Source organism: Abrus precatorius, unplaced genomic scaffold (genome assembly GCF_003935025.1).
Source record: "Abrus precatorius isolate BTA unplaced genomic scaffold, Abrus_2018 Scaffold8, whole genome shotgun sequence".
NCBI classification, from domain to species: domain Eukaryota; kingdom Viridiplantae; phylum Streptophyta; class Magnoliopsida; order Fabales; family Fabaceae; genus Abrus; species Abrus precatorius.
Genome location: NW_020874428.1, coordinates 2847710 through 2873942, shown reverse-complemented (window position 1 = coordinate 2873942; position 26233 = coordinate 2847710). Strand labels below are relative to the sequence as shown.

The 26233-nt window shown below is 30.4% G+C and overlaps 2 protein-coding genes and 1 pseudogene across 2 annotated transcripts; 2 read left to right on the top strand and 1 right to left on the bottom strand.

Moving 5' to 3' along the window:
- The first annotated feature begins 1327 nt into the window (after positions 1–1327).
- Positions 1328–10121, top strand: LOC113848171 (annotated as a pseudogene).
- A 6297-nt stretch (positions 10122–16418) lies between these two features.
- Positions 16419–18481, top strand: LOC113848166 (L-type lectin-domain containing receptor kinase IX.1-like). Its single transcript, XM_027477564.1, has one exon. The coding sequence runs from the start codon at positions 16419–16421 to the stop codon at positions 18411–18413; it is 1995 nt and encodes a 664-aa protein (XP_027333365.1). The 3' UTR covers positions 18414–18481.
- A 1373-nt stretch (positions 18482–19854) lies between these two features.
- On the bottom strand, positions 19855–23395 carry LOC113847547 (probable folate-biopterin transporter 2). Its single transcript, XM_027476729.1, has 5 exons — positions 22957–23395; positions 21690–21949; positions 21488–21583; positions 21246–21416; positions 19855–20583 (listed from the first exon to the last, which is right to left on the bottom strand). Exons 1-5 carry the CDS (start codon positions 23321–23323, stop codon positions 19981–19983), a joined length of 1497 nt encoding a protein of 498 aa, XP_027332530.1. The 5' UTR covers positions 23324–23395; the 3' UTR covers positions 19855–19980.
- Positions 23396–26233: the final 2838 nt, after the last annotated feature.

The following is a 26233-nucleotide window of genomic DNA, read 5'->3' as shown; positions in this document are numbered from 1 at the left end:
GGAGGCAAAATCGAGCCACAAGTGAATTTTTAAATGTCACAAACTTGGGCATTATAAGTATGAATGTCCTGAATGGTATAAAGAAGCCAATTATGCTGCATTCAATGAAGAAAAAGAGCTCTTGTTGATGGCTCTTGAGGATTTACATGATGTGCAGGCAACAAATGCATGGTTCTTGGATTCTTGTTGCTCAAACCACAAGTGTGGAAACATATCTTGGTTTCAAGAAGTAGATGACACCTTCAAGCAACATGTAAAGCTTGGTAATAACACAAGAATGGAGGTGACTGGAAAAGGAAGTGTTAGGTTGAACATTAAAGGAGTCAATCACATAATTATTGATGTGTTTTTAGTACCAAAACTCAAGAACAATATGTTGAATATAGGACAGTTGCAAGAAAAAGGCTTAACCGTAATGTTTCAGCTAGGAACTTGCAAGTTGCATCATCCTGATAAGGGCTTGATTTTAGAGACTAATATCACAACAAATAAAATGTTCATTCTATTTGCTCAATCTGCAATCAAGAAGGATTCATGCTTTCATATCTCTACTCAGGATCTCCATCTTTATGGCATCGTAGATATGCACATCTTAGTCACAAAGGACTAAAAATTTTACAAAGCAAAGGAATGGTTAGAGGCCTTCCCTCTTCATTATCTACAACAGAAAAAGTGTGTGAAGATTGTATGAAAGGAAAGCAACATTGAGATCCCATCCCAAAGAAAAGTCAATGGAAAGAAAAACAGAAACTAGAATTGATTAATGCAAATATTTATGGCCCTATCACTCCATCTTCCAATAGCAAAAAAAGATATTTCTTATGCTTATTGATTATTACTCTAGAAAGGCGTGGATTTATTTCTTAACAAAAAAATCAGAGGCATTTCACTTCTTTCAATGTTTTAAGAATCTAGTCTAATGATTAAATGCCTTAGAACTGATAAGGGAGGAGACTACACATCATTAGAGTTCAATGAATTCTGTCACAAAACAAGAATTAAAAGGCAATTAACAACAATTTACACCCCTCAACAGAATGGAGTAGCTGAGAGGAAGAACAGATCCATCATGAACTTGGTGAGAACTTTATTATCAGAGAAGACACTTCCAAAATCTTTTTGGCCTGCAGCAATAAACTGGGTAGCATATGTACTGAATAGATCTCCAACATTGGCTGTGAAGAATCAAACACTAGAGGAGGCTTAGAGTGGTGTCAAGCCTTCAGTTGAGCATTTTAGAGTATTTGGTTGTATAACTCATGTACATATTTTAGATGCAAGGAGAAACAAATTGGAAAACAATAGTTGCAAATGTGTTCTGCTGCGAATGAGTGGGGAATCTAAAGGATACAGGCTCTATGATCCAATTACAAGGAAAATCATGGTAAGTAGAGACGTGGTCTTTGAGGAAGACACTCAATGGAACTGGAATGTCAATCATAGAGAAGAACTAATAGAAGATTTGGAATGTGGAGACACTAAAACTACTACTGAATTTGAAAAAGAGAGTACAACAGATAGTGAATCTATTGACGAAGAAGGGAATCAGTCACAACAAAAGGAAACTGATGTGATTAATGATGAAAGAGGCAGAAATAGACAACCACCTGGTTGGATGAGAGATTATGTAGATGGAGAAGAATTCTTAGAGTCTGAAGATGCAATAAACATTGCATTGATAGATTACATAGATCCTGCAAGTTTTGAAGTTGCTGTAAAAAGCTCTAAGTGGAGACAGGCTATCGATGCTGAAATTAATTCCATTGTGAAGAATGGGACATGGGAACTCACTAATTTAATAGCTGAAGCAAATAAAATAGGAGTTAAATGGATCTACAAGACTAAGTTGAACGAGATTGGTCAAGTGGACAAGTATAAGGCCAAGTTAGTAGCCAAAGGTTACTCTCAATAGCATGGGGTGGACTATACAAAGGTGTTTGCTCTTGTAAGTAGAATAGACACTATGAGAATGATAATAGCTATTGCAGCAAGTAGAGGGCGAAAATTGTATCAACTTGATGTAAAATCAGCCTTTTTGTATGACACTCTGAATAAGGATGTATATGTGGAATAGCCAAAAGGTTATGTGCAAAAAGAATGTGAGAATAAGGTCTACAAACTTCACAAGGCTTTATATGGGCTAAAACAAGCCCCTAGAGCATGGTTCAGTCGAATCGAGTCATACTTCATAAGTGCAGGATTCAGAAAAAATAATCATGAGCAAACTTTATTCTTAAAGTCCTCTTCAGATGAAAGGATTTTAATTGTTAGTGTGTATGTCGATGACCTCATATACACTGGTAATGATGATTCATTGATGAGTGTTTTCAAGAATTCAAGGGAAAGGGAGTTTGGTATGATAGATCTTGGCAGAATGAGGTTCTTCTTTGGTATTGAAGTTCTACAAGAGGATGATAGGATCTACATTTATCAGAGAAAGTATGCCTTATATGTGTTGAAGAGGTTTGGGATGTTGATGAACAATAAGTTTTCATTTCGTTTTGCAAAAAGATTTGTTGTTAACCTTCATCAAAATTTACAGAAAAAGTTTGTAGTATCTAGGGTGCAAGCCTAGGTTGTTTCCAACGACTTTGGTTTGTAACATACATTGAACATGTTGTGAACATTTACTATGAAAGCAATTAAAACAAGGAGGTTTTGTGTGATTCCAATTTTAATGTAAAGGCAAGTGATGAAATTAATGAATCCAATCAATGAAATATGCAATTCTTAGTTTGTTCATGCAATTCTATCCTTATCCCTCTTAAGATCCAATACTTTTCCTCTTTCTCTGAATTAGGGTAACTCAAAAAGCATGAATTAACCTTAGATTCCCATACGAATTAAGCAATTTATATGGACTCCAACCTCTCATCCCCAAGATAACGCTACCTTAGAAATTAACTTAGGATTAAGCAAACTAAGTTAAGAATTTCATTAAAATGAATTAGGGTTAATTAAGCAATATTCTCTTCATTCAACCATTAATTCAATTCAAAGAGTTGAGAAATGTAAATTTATGAGAAAAAGGGAATTATATTGACATTCATACCCAGGGATTCAAGAACCCATGAACTCACTAAGGATTACAAGAAAGTTCAGCCCTCCATAGAGGTGGGTCTTACAAATTCAAGATAGAAACAAAGGGAAATCAACATTATAATGCAAGAATTAAAGGAAAATGAAAGGAAATTGTAAATCAAACCCTAAATTAGCCTTGGCTGTCACCCAAGGATCCTAAGCTCTGCAAAATGCTCCAAAAGTAGCAAAAGAATCTAAGAAAATGTAAAAAGCCCCGTACCCTCTCAAATTCTATTTATAGTGCAGAAATTTTTGCCCAAAGTGACAACTATGGTTTTATAGTGATAACGCGCAACGTTCCATAGTGTTTACGCGCATTCCATAGTGATTACGCGCAAGATCTGTGATTTGGACCTCTCTGGAGTTATCACTTTAACTTCATAGTGATAACACGCAACGCCCCAAAGTGATTACTCTCGCTCCATAGTGTTTACGCGCAGGTCCTGTGTTTTTGCCCTCTCTAGAGTTGTCACTTTGGCATCAGAGTGATAACTTTGGCTACTCCAGAGTTTCTACTATGGTTCCATAGTAGCTACGCGCAAACCTTGTACTTTTTGGCCTTTCTGGAGTTGTCACTATGGGTTCATAGTGATTACTCTAGTCTACCTTTCTGGAACTAGCTTGCTGTAGTGTTCACTATAGACTCCAAAGTGATCACTTTCACCTCAAACTTTCTTAAATGCTAAAAATCCATGGAAAAAGTCTAGAAACTCCTGCACAAGTATTCAAATGATCAAAATTACAAACTATATCTATGTAAATCAATGTAAATTAACCTAAAATTAATAAACCTATGATAAATTGACCAAAATGATATTTTTATGTTATTTACAACCCTAAGTTTACTTTTTCTATTAAGAAACATTAAAATAACAAGTAAAAATCCAATAAAATGTGGACTTATCATATGTCTGATAGCAATTCTTTTAAAGTTCCTATAGTGCCTGATTGTAAACTATGCAAAGATGAATCAATAATGAAAGTAGATGAGACTCGGTACAAGCAACTGGTAGGAAGTCTCATGTACATTACAACAACCAAACCTAACATGATGTTCTCTATTAGTTTGATCAATCGTTTTATGAGCCAACCCACTCAAGTGCATATACAAGCTGCAAAGAGAGTTCTTAGATACCTACTAGGGACTGTGAATTATGGTATTTTCTATAAGAAGGGAGGAAATGAAGAATTGTTAGCTTACACTGACAGTGACTATGCAAGTGACTTGACAAATAGGAAAAGCACCTCTGGTTATGTGTTTTTACTAAGTAATGGAGTAGTAGCTTAGTCATCCAAAAAATAGCCAATTGTGACGCTGTCCATCACAGAAGTTGAATTTGTGGCAGTTGCAGCTTGTGCTTGTCAAGCCGTGTAGATGAGAAATTAAAGGAGTTGGGACATAATCTGGAAGGTTGCACTACTTTGATGTGTGATAATAGCTCAACTATTAAACTTTCTAAGAATCCGATTATGCATGGTAGAAGCAAGCATATCGATGTGCGTTTTCATTCTCTGAGAAATCTCTCTAGAGATGGCTGTATAAAGTTGGTTCATTGTGGAACTAAGGAGCACATTGCAGATTTACTAACCAAACCTCTGAAGTTAGATTGTTTCCTTAAATTTCAAAAGTAGATGGGAGTATGTGAAATTTCCAAAATAAACTAGTTGCTTGTGTTCTATCTAAGCAATAGTTAAAGGGAGGAAATGTTAGCATATTTTCTGTTATGATAGTTACTATAATCTGTTCATGAATTATGTTTAATGTTGGTTAGTTGTTTGGGCTTCCTTTATAGCTCTATAAGAACATTACATATGGTAATGAATTGCATGTAAAGTATTTCAATAATTTATACTTCTTTCTCCATAGTCTAACAATATATGCCAGTTGAACAGTTAAACTAGGACCAAATCGCTTGCAAAGTAAAAAAAGAAACCTAGCAAGTAGCACGGTGGTAGAATAAAATCAAAGGTGAATTTTAACAATGAAGATATTTTACAATTTCCTAGTTTGTCATACACGTATTTTTAAATTTAAATAATTTTTAAATAAAAATAGTAAATCTTTTTATTATTAATAATTAATATTTTATTATATTAAATAAAGTAAATTAAAGACATAAAATTTAAAATTAAGAAACATTAGTTTTATTGATTAGATGTGTTAAAATTTAAATTGAGATTGTAATAATTTAAATTTTATTTTATTTATCTAAAAGGAATTTTTTAAATATGATACATTAATTGTATTGTGTATTGTATTGATATTTTGAATTAAAATTATAAAATAATTATAAAATAAATAAAAATATTCAATATAAAAAGGTTAACTTAATAAGAAAGAAAATATCTCTTCAAATAATATTATTTAAAAATGTGAATTCAAATTTAAAATATAAAAAAAGTTACAATTTTCGAAGCTGTAAATAACCTTGATCAAACTCAACTAATCCTTAGCTCGTTCAAAAATACATTGCAAAACATTTATTTAGATTAAAGATTAGTGTGGAATTATTAGAAAAAACAAATATAGTGGAATTATATTAACATTTTTAGATCTTTGTCACTAAGGAAGAGAGAATCAAAATTCTTTTTTAATCAACTTTAGCTCTCCTTCAAAATTAGAGAATTTGGAGAAGAGAGAAAATTGCAAATTACTTAAATAAAATTCTCTTTATTTTGGTAATTTTATTTGATCATTATAAATATATAATAGTATTTTTAATTTTGTTTCCCTTTTTCTTGTATTATAAACATAACAAAATATCTCTCCTTTCATTAATTTTTTTCCTTTTTCTCTCCTTTCTCCTATATTAAAATTGCTCGTCTTTCCTCTCTTCTTTAAAATAAACAATAAATTGAAAATTAATATTTCTATATTAATTTATAAAAAATTCATAAATGAATTTTTTCAAATATTCAAAAGGTCACTTTGTTCGTCTTTATTATTTTAGATTGAATTAATTACATAAAAATATAAATTTGAAAAGTATTTTATATTTTTCAAATACTAACTTAAAAACTTTGATCTTTTGTAAAAAAATGAATATGGCAATGTATTATTTTTTTTATAAAAGAAATAATTCTGAGAGACAGTGGTTTTAGGAAAACGTAATTGAAACTCGTGCGAGATTCTCATCAAAATTAATGAAAAATGAGCTCACATTGACCCATAACTATTAAAAAGTAGGATTTTGTTTATTTTTAAATGAGAAGATGTATAAAATAATAAAAGTGATTATTTACTGTTAATTTAAGTTTAAATATTTCTATAAACGTAGATAATTTTAAATTAATAATAAATTTTCATTTCACACATCTTTTTAAAATCCAAAGAAATAGTTAAATGCATCTTGAATAAATTTTAGTGAAGTTACGTACCGTATACAATAAATAAAAGCTTCAAAATTTTTAATTACGATGAAGAAAAGCAATAAAAATATGAAAGACGAAAAAATATTTTTTTACCAAATAAATCATCATATGTAAAAAAATAATTATTTTTTCTACACTATAAGTATACTTTTCGTTGAAGACGATATTTAAGTCGAAAAAAAAATACTTAAGATATGTTTGATTTCTCTTTTAAAAAATTATTTTTTTTTAAATATAATATAAATTTATATTATATTTAAAAAATTTGAAAACTCTTTTAAAAATGAAAAATAAACATATTCTTAGTTTAACTATGTAAATTTTATATAATTCTAATTTTATATATATATATATATATATATAACTGTAGCGAACGTTTGTCCTTAAACTATTGACCACCTCATTTGAAGATTATTTTCGCAGCAAAGTATTTATTTAGTTCTTAAAAAATTAACTTGATATTATAATAATTCTTTAAATGTTTTGTTATATTTTTTACTCTCTAAAACTAGTGTGTTGTTTTATTATTTTTGAATTTTTTTTCCACATATGTGTCTTTAATAATTGTCTAAATTAGTAACACAAAACAATAAATTTTATAACATAGTTTAAGGACTAATTTAAGATCTATAGTCTTACGTGCTACATTTTTGAGAAGAATATTAACAATTAAAAATATTTTTTGAACTCTGATTTTAGTCAATCTTTTGAAGTTTGTTAAATTAATAATATGAGTTAAAAATAAAAATTTATAAAAAATAGGAATTAAAATAAATTTTTTTATTATAATGTAAATAATAAAAACATATTTAAGCTTGAAATTAAACGTGTAGATTGTGGCGTGAAGGCCAATAAATATTGAAATGGTCCAATGTCTTCTCCACAGTGCCTCTCTGGTTTTACCCTTTCGCTAAACGAAAACACCCTTTATTAACATGGTTGAATCCGATGTACATCGTTCTACATTTATTAAAATGTATATCTTTTGAAACTTCATTATTTTAAGCAAAGCTATATTAGTTCATTAAGATAATCGTTAAGTGCCTTTTAGATATTCTCATGAGTAGTTAAAATTATGTTATACGAAGATTCTTCTTTTCGGTATTTCCATGCATTGTGATAACAATGTTATTAACAATGTCTTCTTTTGTACATCTATAAATCATACATTAACTCTTCTTCAATTTTAAGAACACAAACTATACAAATGTCATTGGCGAATATTTTAATCTTTTAAGCTGTAAAATTTTAAAAAGTCATGGTAGAACATTATAGCAATTGTTAATTTTACAACAAGTACCTTAATTTTAATATTATACGATCTAATTGATTGTTTTAAACTTCAAAATTCAACACCCAAGAAAAATGCCTAAAAACTTCTAACTAAATAAAATCTATACCAATTTTCTTTGTCAATTAACCAGCAGAACGTGTACGTTTTGTCAAAAGAGCATTGAATGTTTAGAATTAAAGAAACAAGTTTAGAATAAGAACGAATGAATAATTGTCCCAAGTCTCGATTGAGGAGTGTAAAACAAGTTCCCACGGCAAGAACGAGGAAACTTGACATTGATTTTATTTAAAAAACAATGATCCATCACTTCAAAACTCAAATTTTGGCATTTCTAAAATGAATTTCGGAACAGAAACAAACAATGGCACAAAACAACGTAGCCGAATCTTTAAGGTCATGGTTTTCCTTCTAGTCTTCTATTTTCCTCTTCAATTTAAAACAGTGGAATCACTTACTTTCAACATAACCAACTTCGACAACCCCAAGGTTAGAAGCAACATGGCATTCGAAGGTGACGGCAGAGTTAACGACGACGGTTCCGTAGACCTCAACATAGTGAATTACCTTTTCCGCGTGGGGAGAGCCTTGTACGGACAACCTTTGCACCTGTGGGACCCATCTAACGGTCTTGTAACAGACTTCTCCACGCGCTTCACCTTCACTATTGACAAAGGCAACAACGACACCACCTACGGTGACGGTTTTGCCTTCTACTTAGCCCCTCGTGATTACCATATACCGCCAAACGCTGCGGGTGGCACTTTCGGGCTCTTCAACGGCACCAATAACAACGACCTTCCCCAAAACCACGTGGTTGCCGTTGAGTTTGACACCTTTGTGGGCCCAATTGACCCACCTATGCGCCACGTTGGCATCGACGATAACTCTATTAAATCAATTGTTGTTGCCGAGTTTGACATAGACAACAACCTCGGAAAAACATGCCACGCTTTTATCACTTACACTAACAAAACTCTCACCGTGTCTTGGTCCTTCAATGGAACCGTTATCCCCAATTCGAATTCTTCAATTTCTCACCAAATTGACCTAATCAATATTCTACCCGAGTGGGTGAACGTTGGGTTCTCTTCTTCGACGGGTCTTTCCGTTGAGCGAAACCTTATTCATTCTTGGGAGTTTAGTTCATCTTTGAATTCTAGTACTTCTAATAATTCCACGGACGCAACCAAGTACGGAATAAACAAAAAACATAAAACGGTTGTGCTTCTTGTTGTGGTGATTTGTCCGATTGTTTTGGTGGTTGTGGTGGTCAGTGTTGTAGCTTGGGTAATTGTGAAGAAGAGGAAGGGTAATTTCGGTGAAAATTATTATGATGATGATGAAAGTGGAGGCACCTTGGTTAATTTTGATTTGGATAGAGGAACTATACCTAGAAGATTTGATTATAAAGAACTAGTTTCAGCTACTAATGGTTTTGCAGATGATAACAGGCTTGGACAAGGTGCTTCTGGACAAGTTTACAAAGGGGTTCTGAGTTATTTAGGAAGAGTGGTTGCAGTTAAGAGAATTTTTGCTGATTTTGAGAACTCTGAGAGGATTTTCATCAACGAGGTTAGGATCATAAGCCGTCTTATACATAAAAACTTGGTTCAATTCATAGGTTGGTGTCATGAGCAAGGGGAGTTTTTGTTGGTTTTTGAGTACATACCTAATGGAAGCCTTGACACACATTTATTTGGCAACAAAAGAACATTGGAATGGCATGTTAGGTACAAGGTAGCTTTAGGTGTGGTCACAGCACTTCGTTATCTTCATGAGGATGCTGAACAATGTGTTCTTCATAGAGATATTAAGTCAGCTAATGTGTTGTTGGACACCGATTTTAGCACAAAAATTGGAGATTTTGGGATGGCGAAATTGGTGGATCCAAGGTTGAGGACTCAAAGGACAGGGGTGGTGGGGACTTATGGGTACTTGGCTCCTGAATATATCAATGGAGGGAGGGCTAGTAAGGAATCAGATATGTATAGTTTTGGGGTTGTGGCTTTGGAAATTGCAAGTGGGAGAAGGACTTTTCAAGATGGGGAGTTTCATGTGCCTTTGAAGAATTGGATTTGGCAACTTTATGTGGGAGGGGATATTTTGAGGGCTGCTGATGGGAGATTGAACAATGAGTTTGATGTGAATGAAATGATGAGTTTGCTAATTGTGGGGCTTTGGTGTACCAATCCAAATGACAAGGAAAGACCTAAGGCAGCACAAGTAATTAAGGTTCTTCAGCTTGAAGTGCCTTTGCCAGTGCTTCCACTTTGATATGTATGACCATTCTTCCCCTTCTCTAATTAGGCAATCTGGTTATAATTCCTTACAATCACTACCCATTACTAACAGTCTTGCAAGTGTTGGCCGTTAAGTTGCTGAACCGAGCTCTTCAAAGTAAGGTAAAACGGTTTATGGGTGGAATCTATGCTTTGATGTAGAAATAATTTACTTTATAATTTTGATTACTTTCTGTAACAGTAGTTTAATAACTTGGCAAATGGTAGGAGATAATTTTTTTAATATAGAAACTTGTACTGTTTATTTGTATAATAAAAGGTCTATTTGTGTTAATAGATAAAAAAATTTATATAATTAATTTTAAATTATTAAATATAATTGAGCTATATATATAAAGGTAATTATGGTTTTTACACCCTAATGAGTTGGAATTAGATTATTCAGTGTGTTTGTTTGCCTCTTGTAGAAAGTGAAATTGGGATAAAATTAAATCTATATTGCCTTTTTCTATTTGTGTTATTATTCTTTCTAATTTTGAGGTTAGATCTGATTTATCTATTTAGTCATTAACTATGACAAATTTTTTTTATTAAATCGGCTTATACTATTTTATTTAAATAATAAAGTCCTACTAGCCAAGTAGTGATATTGTTAAGTAAGTTTGGAAATGGTATAACCTTCCAAAAATTAAGTTGTTTTTATAGAAAATTATCCATGAAAAATTATTAACTAATGATAAACATGATCATAAAGATCCTAAAATTATTATGCATGTGTTAAGAGATTACTATTATGTATTTTCAATTTAGAATTAATTAATATCTCAAGCAAATTGGTGTATCTTTTTTTAGTCATCATCTAACTAATTAGTGTAGGTCTAATTTGGCCCAGAAACCAACTAATAATATATCTGATTGACATGTAACTTTTGGAATAACAACATAAAAAATTTGGATTGACAGGAACTCATTGATCTTTAATCAAAAATTTGTTATTCAATGTCTTATATCTCAAATTTTAGCATATACTAAGATTCAAGATTTTACATATGCGAAGTAGCATCTTCTTGGACAAGGATCTTTGAAGCTGAATGTTAATGGTTCTGTGCAAATTGGAGGGTGTCTAACTACTTGCATGAGCCTTATTCGTGATGCTAACAAGAATTCCGTTATTGATATATGTGTAAAATAGGGGTGTGTTCTATTATTGAAGCTGAATTATGGACTATTTTGTTTGGATTGTATTCGGTTAAAGCTAAAAATTTAATTCATGTTATTTTAGAATGTAATTATAGAGAAACTTTAGAACTAATTTTAAAGAACAAAGTTAGTAATGATTGCTCTCCTTTTGTGGTGTGTGCTATAATATCTTTGCTCTTTGATATAAGTTAGGTTCTTTGTAGTCATATTTCAAAAAGCTAATTATTGTGCGGATGTGATCAGTAATTTGACTCATATGGAGCAATGTGATTGTAATATTTTAAATATTATCCCTTCTCCCTTATTATCCCATCTTAGGCATGATATTTTAAGTATTAACTTTCTAAGCCTTGTAATTGATTTTATTGTTTTTGAACTATAAGCTCTGTTTATAAAAAAAAAAAATTAAAACAGATAAAAAATAATATTATAAAAAATATTATGTAAATAATATTATTTTTTAATAATGTTTTTCTTAGTATGAGTTTTTACACTATTTGTACACTTCACTTTTTGGAAAAAATCTATAAAGTCGATTAAAACTTAACTCTATTATCATCTAATTATAAATTAATATATCAATAAAAATATTAATTTTTAAAAATTAATTTAATAAACACACTTACTGTTAGTTTACTAGCAACAAATTAAAGAATATATATAAATAAAAGTATTTTGAGTCTAAATTATTAAAAAATTTATTTTTATATATATAGAAATATGTCATTAGAACTTTGGAAATATTAATGAATATGATGTTTGAATATTCTCGTAGATATAATTATTTTTAAATGTACGAGAAGAGGGTTAGTGGAACGAGTTGATGGGCAAGAAGTAGGACCAAAACTGTAATGCTTTAGCAAGTAGTCTCTCCTTATAATATGAGTTTTATTGTATGCAATATATGATTAGTATATTCTATGTTTCATGACATACATGTCATTCATGAGTTTTATTTGTAGGCTTTTGCAGTTGTTTTATACGTGGACTTAATTAAATCCTCTTGCTATTAAATAATACGATGTTATCATATCAAAGAAATCATTATTATTTGTATTAAATTTAATTAATCAGTCTTGTACTTAATTATTATGAGTCTTTATTTAATAAAAGTTATTTTTCATATTTTAATTTGTTCTTTAACTTCTTTTTTTTCCATATTATAAGGGACAATGCATATTTCATGATATTTTTTTTTAATTATTACTAAATCTGTATATATTTGTTAAAAGATTTTTTGCTGTCACTTGAAACAGGGATTGCATTCCCACCTTAAATATTAGAGCCTAAATATTATTGTCAGTGTTGAATAGAAATTGACTTATATAAGTGGAAAATAGGGGAAATAATTTCTTCTGAAATAGCTGAGTTATGCTTAATCATGTATGGTGGCATAAGCTTAAGTGGAGTTTCATTATGTAACTTTTATAAAATGAACTTTATACAACTTTAACAACTATACAACTTTCTTTAGGAATGGTCTAGGACCATGTAATTCCCACTACTCATATTTTACTATGTGTCTAATATTTTATAAAAATATATACATATTATATTTTAATTGGTTAACACTATAGTCTCCCAATAATTTTTGGTAAGTTTTTTATAATTTCATGTCACATTTGGATGAGCTATTTGTTGATAAGAAAACACTAAGAAGTAGTAGACATAATTGCTATACCAACTTCATTATTGCTAGTATTTTATTGACAACTTGACATGAAGATTATGTGTTTATTATTGATCTGGGAAATTAGTAGATGTGTGGAAATATATTCCCATATGATAACTTATTGGATAGATTCTCTTTATCTTCACATGTCTATTCCTACATTAACAATTAGCTTTTATAATTAAATAAATTCATAAAATGTTTTAACTTAATTTATTAATAAATAGATTTGACCTATCCTCAATGTGATATTATTAGTAGAACTGTTAAAGTTGTCCACTGTTTCTTGCAATGTCCACTGATTTGACATGCATGGAAGTGCAACTAAATACCAATGTAATAATATTAACTATAGATAGCATATTACTATGTTGAATACATTTTAATATATTATAATGCTATGTGGCACAACAAAGTCTATATGACACAGTTTTATTGGTAGGAGGAAGGCTAGCTGAAGGTTTTGCTAGTGGAGGATATATAAAAGATGAATACGGATTAAAGTCAGAGAAGTGTATTTAGAAATTAAGATATAAATTTATCATATTTTTAGTTATATATTTTAATTTATGTATTTTTATTTATTTTAACTACTTATATTTAGTTTTTATAATTTTTAATTATTTCAAGTAAGTTTTTTTAAAATCTTATTTAATATTTATTAAATATATAAAATATTTAAATAAAAATAAAATGTATTTTTCTATAGTTGATAATTTTTTATTTTTACTTAAAACTTTCATACTTTTTTATTTGTTAATTTCTGTCAATTAATTATTGTCATATACCTACTATACTTTTATATTAGATAAATTTTTACTATTTGACTTAATTTAAGCAATTAAAAAATTGTATTAACTAAATATAAAAAATTAAATTAAAGTAATTTATATAAATTAAAATATAAAAGGCCAATAATATAATCAAACCTAAAATATACTTATTACAAAATTAAAAAATAAAAATCATTTTAAATTTTAAAATATATATTTAATTGACTTTATTAAAATATATATTTTTAATTTTGCAATCAACAGTAATAAATATATCTTATTTTTTATAATACACGTTTTTACTTTATTGAAATCATATATTAAGTAATCGAAAAAAATCTTTTCCTATTACATGAGTGTCATGTTTTGTATTTTTATATTTTTTTTAAACGAATAATTTTTTATTTAAGTAAAAATATAAAAATACGCTAACATGATCCTTATCCTTGTGTTTGCGCGCAAATATAAGAGGAGGCTGATCCTAAGTAATCGTAGCAACATGCATGGGATGAGGTGGCTACCTCACTTACACAGAGCAACCACCCTATGAAAAAACGTGCTTCTTGTGGACAGTACACATTTAACGACCAACTTTTTGTAGTCACACCTTTGACCAAAATTATAAAATGGGTAAGTAACGAAATATTTTTTAACTTTTAATATATAATATTTTTAAATAATACAAAAAAATGCTTTATAGATTTATGCTAAAATAAGCTCATTTGAATGCCTTAATTGTGGTTTAGCGTGCCGTGTTTAACTGTTTATTTTTGGAGAAATTTTTTATGATCATATTTTTTATAAATTATAAAATTTTATTACATAACCTAATAATTTTTCCTATTTTTCTTGTGGCATAATAATATGCAACTTCTTAGCACTTTCGTTTTCTATATAAAATTATAATCATTATAAAGTAAAAGCAAATGATTATGATTTGAGAGAACAATTTACGTTCCGCCACCACTAACGAAGAGAAGAAACTCGAGTTTCCATTTGCATGAAGGATCATTTACAATTACTAATATGTAAGTTATATAATATATATTTTTATATACACATTTTTAAAAAATACATTGTCAAATCAAAAGAGATATTTTTAGATACTAGCAAAATATTTTCCTTCCTAAAACTAACACTTTTTAAAAGTAATTCTTAAAGTTATGTCACTTTATTTATACTTATTTTTAATTAGTTTTAGTATATCATCACTTTTTATTTCACCTACGTAACATTATATATATAATTTAAATTAGATAAAATTAATAATTTTATTTTCTAATTTTAAAATAAATTTCAATTTCATCTTCTAACTTATTTTTTTCATTTTAATTTCTTAACTTGTAAAAATGTTTTTAATATATATATATATATATATATATATATTTTGTTAAAAACACCAATCCCATTAAAAGTTTTTATTGTTTTATGCTATATGCATTGTGCAAAAAATATTCATCGTTTTTCTTATATTTTTTCGATCTTTGTTTTCTCTATTTCTTCTTTTTTCCTCTTCTCCGTCTTTTTCTTTACCACAACCACTCCATTAGTTATCATAGCATTAGAAAAAGATTCAAACTCTTCATTCCATAGCTACCCTCATTAAATTTGGCAATCCAAACACATATTTCTCAAAAATGGTGGAACAGTTACTTGAACCTCCACTGTAATAGCAACACTACTCTAGAATTCCTGCTAATTTTACCTTAAAAAGCTATTTGTCTAAGTACCTCTAGAATTCCTACTAATTATCTATCACAAACATAATTTTTCCGTGCTTTATTAAAAAATTGTTAAATCCATAGAAAAGTTAAAGAAAAACCATAGCTACATTAGTAGTGAACTACATGGTAATAATGATATCACATTGTAATTTAACTCTCATAATTCATATAGGTAGTTTGGATATATAATCTTTATCTTCTTAATTTGTGGATTCTTTACATTATTTATCTATTGGGGTGAAATAGAAGATATCAATTAATTAATAAGTAGGCCTATTAACTTGTTGCATTTAAATTTTTATCTTATTAAAAAATAGTTCCTAAGGTTCATGCATGCTTGGAAATGGCAATGGGTGGTAATGAGAATGAAAAAATAACTAGGAACGGGAAGAAACAGTGTGTATGTTTTTGGTGAGAAGTTGAGAATGTTTTCTAATTTACATGAGAAATAAAAGAGATAGAGATCGAACATTTAAGAGAGATGATAAAAAGTACTTCCATTATATGTGGTAAAAAATGATAAATTTTTTTAATGAAATTAGCATTTTAAATGAAAAATTATCCATTTGAAATATTTTAAAAGTTAGAGGATGAAAATATTAATTTTATCTTTAAATTATAAATATTTTTTATTAAAAATAATCTTGTTCGAATAAAATCATTATAAAACTATACATTAAATTAAAATAATTTGTATTAATCACATGTACATGTGTGGTGATATTTTATATATCAATTAAACATTTATGTGTATATAATTTTATAAATTTAATTTACTTATTAAAATTCTTAAAATAATAATTAATAATAAAATTTATTATGTATAAAAATTATTAAAGTGAGACATAAGTACATCTCTTCCATGTATATATATTACAAACCCACATGCACGCACACCAAAACCTAGACCCCACTGTATGATGATGCCCATTCGGTCAATTGGTGTAGCGTTTCATCATAAAAAACTTCAATTATATATTATACAGAATGATAATAATGACAATGGCTGCACCACCGTCTAAGTCCCAATAATCCTAATCCACAGTTCACAATTCAGCAACCATGTCAGGTGCTCCATTCCTCCTCACCAATTACTTCACACTCTTTCTTATTGCATTCTCCTTTACTCCCCTTTCCCAAATCCAATCCCTCTCCTTCAACATAACCAACTTCAACGATCCAACAACCTCAGCAAACATGGCATACGAAGGTGATGGAACATCAAGCAACGGTTCCATAGTCTTAAACAAAGATAGTTACCTTTTCCGTGTTGGAAGAGCCATTTATTCCCAACCGCTTCACTTATGGGACTCATCTTCCAACGTTGTAACCGACTTCACCACACGTTTTACTTTCACTATTGACAAAGTTAATGATTCCTCATCATATGCTGATGGCTTTGTCTTCTACTTAGCCCCTTTGGGTTACCAAATTCCTCCAAATTCCGCAGGTGGCACTTTTGCTTTGTTCAATGCCACCACCAACAATAACCTTCCTCAAAACCATGTTGTTGCTGTTGAATTTGATACCTTTGTTGGCTCAACTGACCCGCCCATGAGACATGTTGGGATCGATGATAACTCTCTAACATCCGCTGCTTTTGCTAAGTTTGACATTGACAAAAATCTCGGACACATGTGTTACACTTTGATCACTTACACTGCTTCTACTAAGACCCTTTCCGTGTCTTGGTCATTCAAAGGAAAAGTAGGTTCCAGCAATGATAATAATGAGTCTTCTCTTTCTTACCAGATTGATCTCATGAAGATTCTACCAGAGTTTGTGAACGTTGGGTTTTCTGCTTCAACTGGGTTATCCACTGAATCAAATGTTATTCATTCTTGGGAGTTTAGTTCTACTTTGAATGACATGGATAAAAAGGTGGGACATAAAGGGTCGAAGTCCACGGTTGTGCTTATTGTTGCTGTCGTTTGTTCAGTGGTTTTTTTGGTTGGAGTGGTGAGTATTGTTTTGTTTATCATGAAGAAGAGAAGAAGGGAAAATAGTTGTGATGATTATGAGAATGGACCTGCTTCTGTGAAGTTTGATTTGGATAGAGGGACTATACCTAGAAGATTTGATTATAAAGAACTAGTTTCAGCTACTAATGGTTTTGCAGATGATAACAGGCTTGGACAAGGTGCTTCTGGACAAGTTTACAAAGGGGTTCTGAGTTATTTAGGAAGAGTGGTTGCAGTTAAGAGAATTTTCGCTGATTTTGAGAACTCTGAGAGGGTTTTCATCAACGAGGTTAGGATCATAAGCCGTCTTATACATAAAAACTTGGTTCAATTCATAGGGTGGTGTCATGAGCAAGGGGAGTTTTTGTTGGTTTTTGAGTACATGCCTAATGGAAGCCTTGACACACATTTATTTGGCAACAAAAGAACATTGGAATGGCATGTTAGGTACAAGGTAGCTTTAGGTGTGGTCACAGCACTTCGTTATCTTCATGAGGATGCTGAACAATGTGTTCTTCATAGAGATATTAAGTCAGCTAATGTGTTGTTGGACACAGATTTTAGCACAAAAATTGGAGATTTTGGGATGGCAAAATTGGTGGATCCAAGGTTGAGGACTCAAAGGACAGGGGTGGTGGGGACTTATGGGTACTTGGCTCCTGAATATATCAATGGAGGGAGGGCTAGTAAGGAATCAGATATGTATAGTTTTGGGGTTGTGGCTTTGGAAATTGCAAGTGGGAGAAGGACTTTTCAAGATGGGGATTTTCATGTGCCTTTGATGAATTGGGTTTGGCAACTTTATGTGGAAGGGGAAATTCTAAGGGCTGCTGATGGGAGATTGAACAATGAGTTTGAGGTTAATGAAATGATGAGTTTGCTAATTGTGGGGCTTTGGTGTACCAATCCAAATGACAAGGAAAGGCCTAAGGCAGCACAAGTAATCAAGGTTCTTCAACTTGAGGTGCCTTTGCCAGTGCTTACACTTGATATGTATGATCGTGTTCCTCTTCCTCCTCCTACAGTGATTAGGCAACCCAATTATTCCTCACACACACCACCCATCACTAATAGCCTTGTAAGTGTTGGACGTTAATTCACTGCCCTGCCTTTGTACAATTCTATTTCGGGTGGCAGGGTTTTTGGATGGAAATTATGCTCTTTTGTGTGGATTGTTTGTTTTTTGTGAGATTCTAATCCAAGTTGCAAAAAGCTTTATAAATTATTTTGATTGACCCACTTAAGATCATCACTTTTGCTTGTTTCTATATGTGACAGTAAATCTCATTGGCTAAAAATATTGATATCACCCCATAAAAGCAAAACTGCAGAGAATCACAATATTTAACTTTTCTTATATGCATCATAATTAATATTCAGTGTTATAATATTCTTAAAATAGGTTTTCTAATTTATATTTTATCTTTATTTCTCTGTGACATCACACTTATCACTCAATTTTTCCTACACGTTTTTCAATTTTTATTTTCTTTTTAAGAGAAAAAATTAATGTACAAGGGAATCCTTGCTTAAATCTGTCCTCTCAAAGTCATCTTATGCTTTTTTTCTCTTCTTTTCTTTCACGGTATATGCAAACAAATTGCACGATTAAATCTCTTTGAAATTGAGAATCATGCCCTTTTGCTTGGTTATTTACCATCCACTAGTGTCAAGAGCCAACTTTGCATTAATCTATTTTGGTTGTAGGATTTAAAGACAAAAGCTATTTATTTATTTATTATTGTAACAGCTAGCTATTCTTTTAATGTGGAATTTATTTCATTCTATGCATTTTATTCACTTTCTGTGACTAATTGTTTAATAGTTTTTTTTCCTTTTTCCGGTGAGATTCTAACCCCAAGTTGCCAAAGAATTTATAAATTATTTTGATTGACCCTACTCCAAGATCATCACTATTGTATTATTGTGAACATGTCTCGGATACATTGTACTGTTCTCTGTGTGTTTGAGAAAAACAAAAATTCTGCCCAGACAATAACCTGGCATGTTATTAATCAATGACATGATTTTTTTCATAAAAATAGAATATATTCTTTATCAATGTCATTTAATATAAAAACAGTCACGTGCAATTTATATAAACAAAATTCATGGATTATCTATTTTAAACCCATACAAATATATGGCTTACTTTACATAATGAGTTTTTCATATATTGCACAGTATTATTAAATTAAAATATTTTTAAAAAAAATTAATAGTACATTTTATTACTGTTTTAAATTTAATATATTTTATAACTTGAAAAAATCATTATTGACAATAAATATTCTAATATATCAATTATGACTGAGTTAAAAAAAAGCTTTTTAAAATTAAAAAAATGAATTTTTAAAAAATACATAAATACTCAATGCAGTAAAAGTTACGTAACGTAACGAGGGAAAGAAAATAACTCCTACAATCAATCTTATTTAAGGTAACACTCCTCTAAGAATAATGGCTCAAATTTAATAGATAAAGCTATTACCCTATTAATATTCATTAGGAAATCCCTCATATTGAGTGAATGTCCTCTCAAAATCTTTTTTTTTTTTTTTAACTTTTACATTAAATGAAAAAAAAAATACATGATTTAATTCTACAATGGCATGGTAACTTCGTATGCTTGAAATTGAGAATCCAAAAGAATATCTTTTCACTCAGATCTTACCATCAACATCGTGTACAAGGGACACCAATTCAACATTTTTGGTGTCTAAAGTTTCAATAGCCACCTTTGAATTGAGGCTTTCACTAGGAAGAATGGAAGAATTTGGGTCAGCTCTAGGCACCAAAAACAGCAAACAAAGTGGAGCGATCCTCAAAATGTTGCGGATCAAAATAGCCAACCAAAGACTATCAAATTGTGTTCTTGTAATCCTTAGTATGTGAAGCACAAAGCCTCCAATCCATGATGCTGAGAGAAGTCCAACATTATCAATTGACATTAGTAGGGCAAAGAAAGTGCCTTCAATACCTGAGGGACAAAGTTTTGAGCTGAGTACAAGCATAGGCATCCATTTGAGCCTATTAGTCATTTGAGCTATGCTTTCAACAACCACAACAAAGAAATAATCTGGTATACCAAACTTGAGGTTCCATCTCAAGACTAGAATCAAATCAAGCATCCCTGATAAACCATAAAGCAATTGAGTCCAGAAGAGCAAGTCTCTGAATGCATAGTCCTTTAGCGCATATTGATATAGTATTGCACCTAAAAGGGAACCCACTGAACTAATTGAAAATATAAAACCAACACCCTCCTGTGGAAGAAAAATGGAAGACAAAGGTTACTGGCAGTCTATACTATCATCTTCTATTTAACAATATTATTATTATATAACAAGAGTTATATTGTATTAAGAAAATTTAAGTTAGCATGGTAAATCAATGCCACAAAAAATCACAGGAATTCAATATTTCATTTATTCTATTTGGTTAAACAATGTTATTAATAGGAAAGAAAATTTTAGGGGAGGGGACATACATAACAAGGGAATGAATGCATGTGCCACCTAGAGAAAAGACACTTGGCTAATTTTTTATTTTTCTATGTTCTCTTTTAATGAAAAATAATCGTATTCTGTACCAGAAATCAATCTATTCTCATGGTAAGGTGGGTGGATAGAAAGTCGGATTTATTGATGGAGTATGAGTGGAGGAAAAGAAGTGGATAATTATGATCTTGAATTTGAAATCAAGTGCCTTTATGTCTTGCATCAAATGAGTGGAAAATATTTCCACTAGTAAAGCAAGAGTTTTTATAAGGTGGGATTGTAAAATAGAATTCAGTTTCATGGGTATTTCCACCTCCACACCTAGACATGGGCTTTCATTGTCACATTGAAAGAAGGGAAGATAAAATTTCTCATATTTCATGTTAATATCCTAATAATAACATTGATCAATACAACAAACCAAATACCTGAGAGAAAGATGGTCCACCCTTTGAGTCAGTATACCAATAAAACATTCCTTCAAGGATATTCAAACTCAATGCAAGGGATAAATACATGTATAAACAAGGCCTCCATACATCTTCACACCTCAATGTAGTCCACATAGCCTTGCCAGCATCAAGAAAATTTTGTTTCACCTGGACACAACATGGAATATCAGATTATGCATGGAATTTAGGACCACGGAAATGACAAAAGCTAGTTATACCTGTCGGTAAGATGAATTGGGCATACGAGGCTCATCAAGCAGAAAACCAACCAAAATTATGAGTCCAGCTGGAATAGTCATCAAACCAAACACCCCCTATGAGGAAAAAGGCTCGCATATTAAAATACAAGTAATGAAGAAGAACATAAAAGACAAGGAAAAATCTGTAGGTCTTGGGGAAAAAATGTTTCCAGAGGCTTACCATAGGGCCTATAAGGTGAACAAAGATACCACTAATGGAGAATCCTAATAGTGCTCCAATAGAAGAACTGAAGGCACATAAACTTTGCATGTCAGTGGCAAGTGAGGGATGAGAGATACTGTTCTGTGCCACACAGGCATCAATGGTCACATCTGCTATTGCCACCCCAGCACTCCCAGCTGTTAATGACAAAAGGGCCAACACAAGATGCATGTTTTCATGCAAAGATAACAAAAGCATGGCAATCACCGCTAAGAAACCTGTAACCATCAAAGAGGGGCTAAAAGTCAGACCATTATGTTAGTTAACCAATTTCTAACCTCTTCATCAATCCTTGCAGGTCTTAGCAGCATGTCAAGCAGGACATCATATGTCAAGAAGTATAAAAATTAAGGGGCATTTGGAAGGGCTTCTACATGTTTATTTGGGTCTTATCTTATTATCTAAACACTTAAGCAAGTATTTGGTTAAGCTTATGAAAGTGGATTGTGAGTTGTGACCTCCCTAACTATAAGCTCACATGCTATAAGTTCTTAATAAATAAGTACTTTGTTCACCCAAATTTGAACCTAATTCGACAAATCAAAAGAAAGAGGTGATTAAATACAGATAATATCATAACAATATGGATACCTTAATCATTACTCATAATAAGATAGTAAACTAGTAAGCATCTCACAGAAAGCACCTGATTTTCCGACCATGTTCTCAAATAGAAGAGCATGCCCTTGGACATTGATGGCTTCCTGTAAAGAGAAGCTTATATACTGTTGCTAATGCTATAAGTAATCTTGCTAATATCTGAACGAAACCTATATCAAGTACTCTGAATCATTGCCCAATATACCATATAATATTTAGGGAAGTCAAAGAAGATAGTAGCCCAGTTTAGAGACACTATCTCACGTTTCAGAATTCAAATATATCATATATCATCCCCAAAAATATTATAGCATTGCTTAGATTTTGATCTGCTTATCCACCACAAAGCATCTAAATGCAATTTATTATGCTCATATCGATTACGACTGAGCTCCAACTATGAGTACAGTGCTCACAAGCAACAACATTGATAGATTAGCATTCGAGCTTATTTAAACTGATAAAGGTGAAGGAAACATCCATAACTAGGGTAAATGAAAACTAAAGCTGTAAAATATTTAACAAATTACTAAAATTCCCACCTAAAACATGAATTGAGTTGAAATATATGTAACATATTTGCACATAGGAAAATCAGAGAAGATGTGCACAATGTATGACATACCAGCAAAAATGAAATAAGGTCTCCTCCGATACCCAAAAACTGGGAGAACATCAGTGAGAAGACCCCAAAGAGGCTTCACAATCCAAGGAATGGATGTGATTCCTGCATAAACCTGTGCTTCAGATGGCTGCACTTTCTGAACATCTTTCATGTAATACTTAGTGCCAACACCAGCAAGAGCTCCACCAAGTCCCTGGCTTATTCCATAAACAACAACAACCCCAAACACAAAGCTCCAATGCATTTCCCTTGAAAGCATGCTAAACCAATATATGGGAATGCAGAAACAGTCCCAAACACCCTTTGCGGGTTCATTTTCCTCCACAGATTCACCAAATGGATCTTCCTGATTTTCCTCCTCCTGCATTATCACACCTTTGATGCACACTTCAAAGCAAAGATTCAGCACCAAATCCAACAATCACCTTGAAAGAAAAAGACCCTCCAAAGATTTGTTCTTTCTACTACTCATGATGTGAGTTTGACAGGTCTGAAACCATGTTTTTTTTCCTCTGATTTCAGTTTCCGACAAAGAAAAAATGGATTTTGAATAGGAAACAATTAGCTGGGCCAGGAGGTAGTTGGAGAAAGAATGAAGGGAAATGAAACCTCTTAATTTAATGTGTTTATGAAAAGAAAAAACTGAGGAAGCACCACTTGGTTCTAGGCTTGTAGTTCTGATGCTAAATGTGAAATCTTAAAAGCAACTAAAGGCCAAATCAATATTAACCTTTTAAGTTAACAACTGGGTATTTTGATGTTTCCCAGGTCTGACCAATCAAATAGAAAAACTCCAATTGCTTAATTTTTATATTTTCCCTATTTGTTTTTCCTTTTATTAAGGTTTTGAGCATCGGAGCCAAACGGCAAAACTAAGAAATTTCGCTGGGACTTCAACATTGTTTTTTCTATAGTCAATTTTCTTATAATTGTTGTTTAATATTGGGAAAATTGTACTCTTTTCAAATTTTTTATAAAAAACAATGATCAAATTTTTTAATTTAATTATAAAAAATAAAGTTTATTTTAAAATGTATTAAATTATTGTATATTTTTACATATTATAAAATTTGTATTGATGGATCATTTGTTTATAACATTTATTACTTGTTTAATACATAAATTGTTACTTCAACTATTTAATTTTTATGTGTATTTTTTTAAAAATATAACTTTAATATAATTTTATGTTATATATTACTTTTTTTTTGTTAAGTTTGATGAATTAACCGTATGCTTTTTATATGTATAAAAAAAAATGAGACCAACTAACATGTAACTGGAGATATTTATGGTCTTTGGTTATTAAAAGGAAAAATTAATCTTAATTAGGGAATGGGATAATGGAAGTGGGGCCACGTGGGTTAGATCTTGTTGCCACCTTCGTCACGCCATGGCGGCCGTTGACTCAACTCAACTCTCTGTTCCAAAAGTTTGCGGAGTGCCAAAGCAAAGATCCAGGTTTTGTTTTATTTCAATTTTATAGAAATTTATTTTAAAATATTTAACGTTAATAATTATTTTTAAAAAAAAAACAAAAGTAAACGAATTTATGTGCTAAATTAAAATAGTTAGAGATAAATACTTTTCAAGAAATTTCTATTTTGTCTAATAATTTTCCTTTTCAAGGGTTATTTTCATACCCTTTGAGTATGAAGCGACAAGGTTAAAGTCTCTAACATCACAGGTGATGTTTAAGAGATCAAACATATTGAAACTCGTGTGTATTTCTAATTAGTAACTATGAACACTCAATGCTCTATCATCTTTGTCTTTGATTATGTAAATCCATTTGTATTTAATGAGAACTTTGCCTCTCGGAAAGTTCAATCAATTCTGGTCAAGACCACAATAAATTAGGTTTGTATTTTAAGCTAGGTCCATAAGTATGTGGGGGTTGTATAAGATGTGTCAAGAATTTCACTTTATTTAAAGTTGTTTTATTCAAAAGAGATTCTTATAAACAGTTTTATTTAGAAATTATTTTCTTATTGATATATAAATATGTGAATAAATACTATATTTTTGTAAAAATTATAAAAAAGGTATTATATAAAAAATTTATAAAATTTTTCAAAATTTTATTATAGAAAAACCAAAATAAATTAATATAAAAAAACTAGCTTGGCACAGTAGAAAATAAGATTTGAGTGAGAAGAGGGGGAATAGGACACCTTAAAGCATGTTCATTAATTAATTCTCACTTTTTCCAACATGCAATTAGAGTATTGAGCAAATATAGATAATGTAGCAAGTATGACTTTTCAAAGTAAAGTTCTATTGTTGTGCAAATGCAAGTACAAGAAATAAGAGGGTCTACTTTTAACAAAACAATAAGTTCACATATCAATTATATTCTACATAATATAACATTGAATTATTTTTTTTAAGGCACTAAGGGTCCGCATAAGATTTTTAATTCATTATTTACTATTAAAAGTATTATGAGAAAATTTATAATTGTGCTTTTAAGACTTCTTTTGTAAACATGATAAGATAAAAATTGATGGAATATGAAAAATGGATAATAATAAAATATAATAAGAGAAAAATAAGTTTTTATTATATACCAAGTTTTTCATCGTATGAGATAACTTAGTTTAAATTACAAATTATTAATTAAAATAATTTTATAATTTGATTTAATTTAGAGGAGATAACGGAGGGAAGGAGAAAATGAGAAGTTCCTTTGTTTGAATTGTAAAAGAACAACTTCATTTAATTTATAAAAAGAAAAAGCATGCATAACATTCCATTGTACCCTTAGATGATAGGTAAAATAAATTTTAAAAGTAATTTAGTTTATAGAGTATCAAATATAAATTATTTTTCTTTCTCCTTAAAAAAATATTTTGTTTATAATTTTGTGAATATTTTTTTATTTTTATGATTATATGCTTACACAAAAAGTTAGGAACAAGATAATTTTACCGTATAAAAATAAAGTGTAACTGTTTGTTAATTAGTTATCAATGAAATTTTCCTTAAGAAGAAAAAGTATAATTTCATTCAATTAAAAAAGAAGGAAGTTCAAAAAGAAGTTGATGTAAAAATCAATATAAACAAAATTTCCTTTTCATCCCTTATGTTCTTTTTCATATAATTTTAAAATTCATCAAATTGATCTACATTATTATTTTGAATTAAAAAATATTAATTAATTAATCTACCAATGGTAAAGTATTTTATATAGATCAAATTTTAAAGCGAGAAAAATATTTTTCAATTTAAAGTGAGAAAAACACTCCAAAGTTAAAAAAATATTAACAAAAGAATT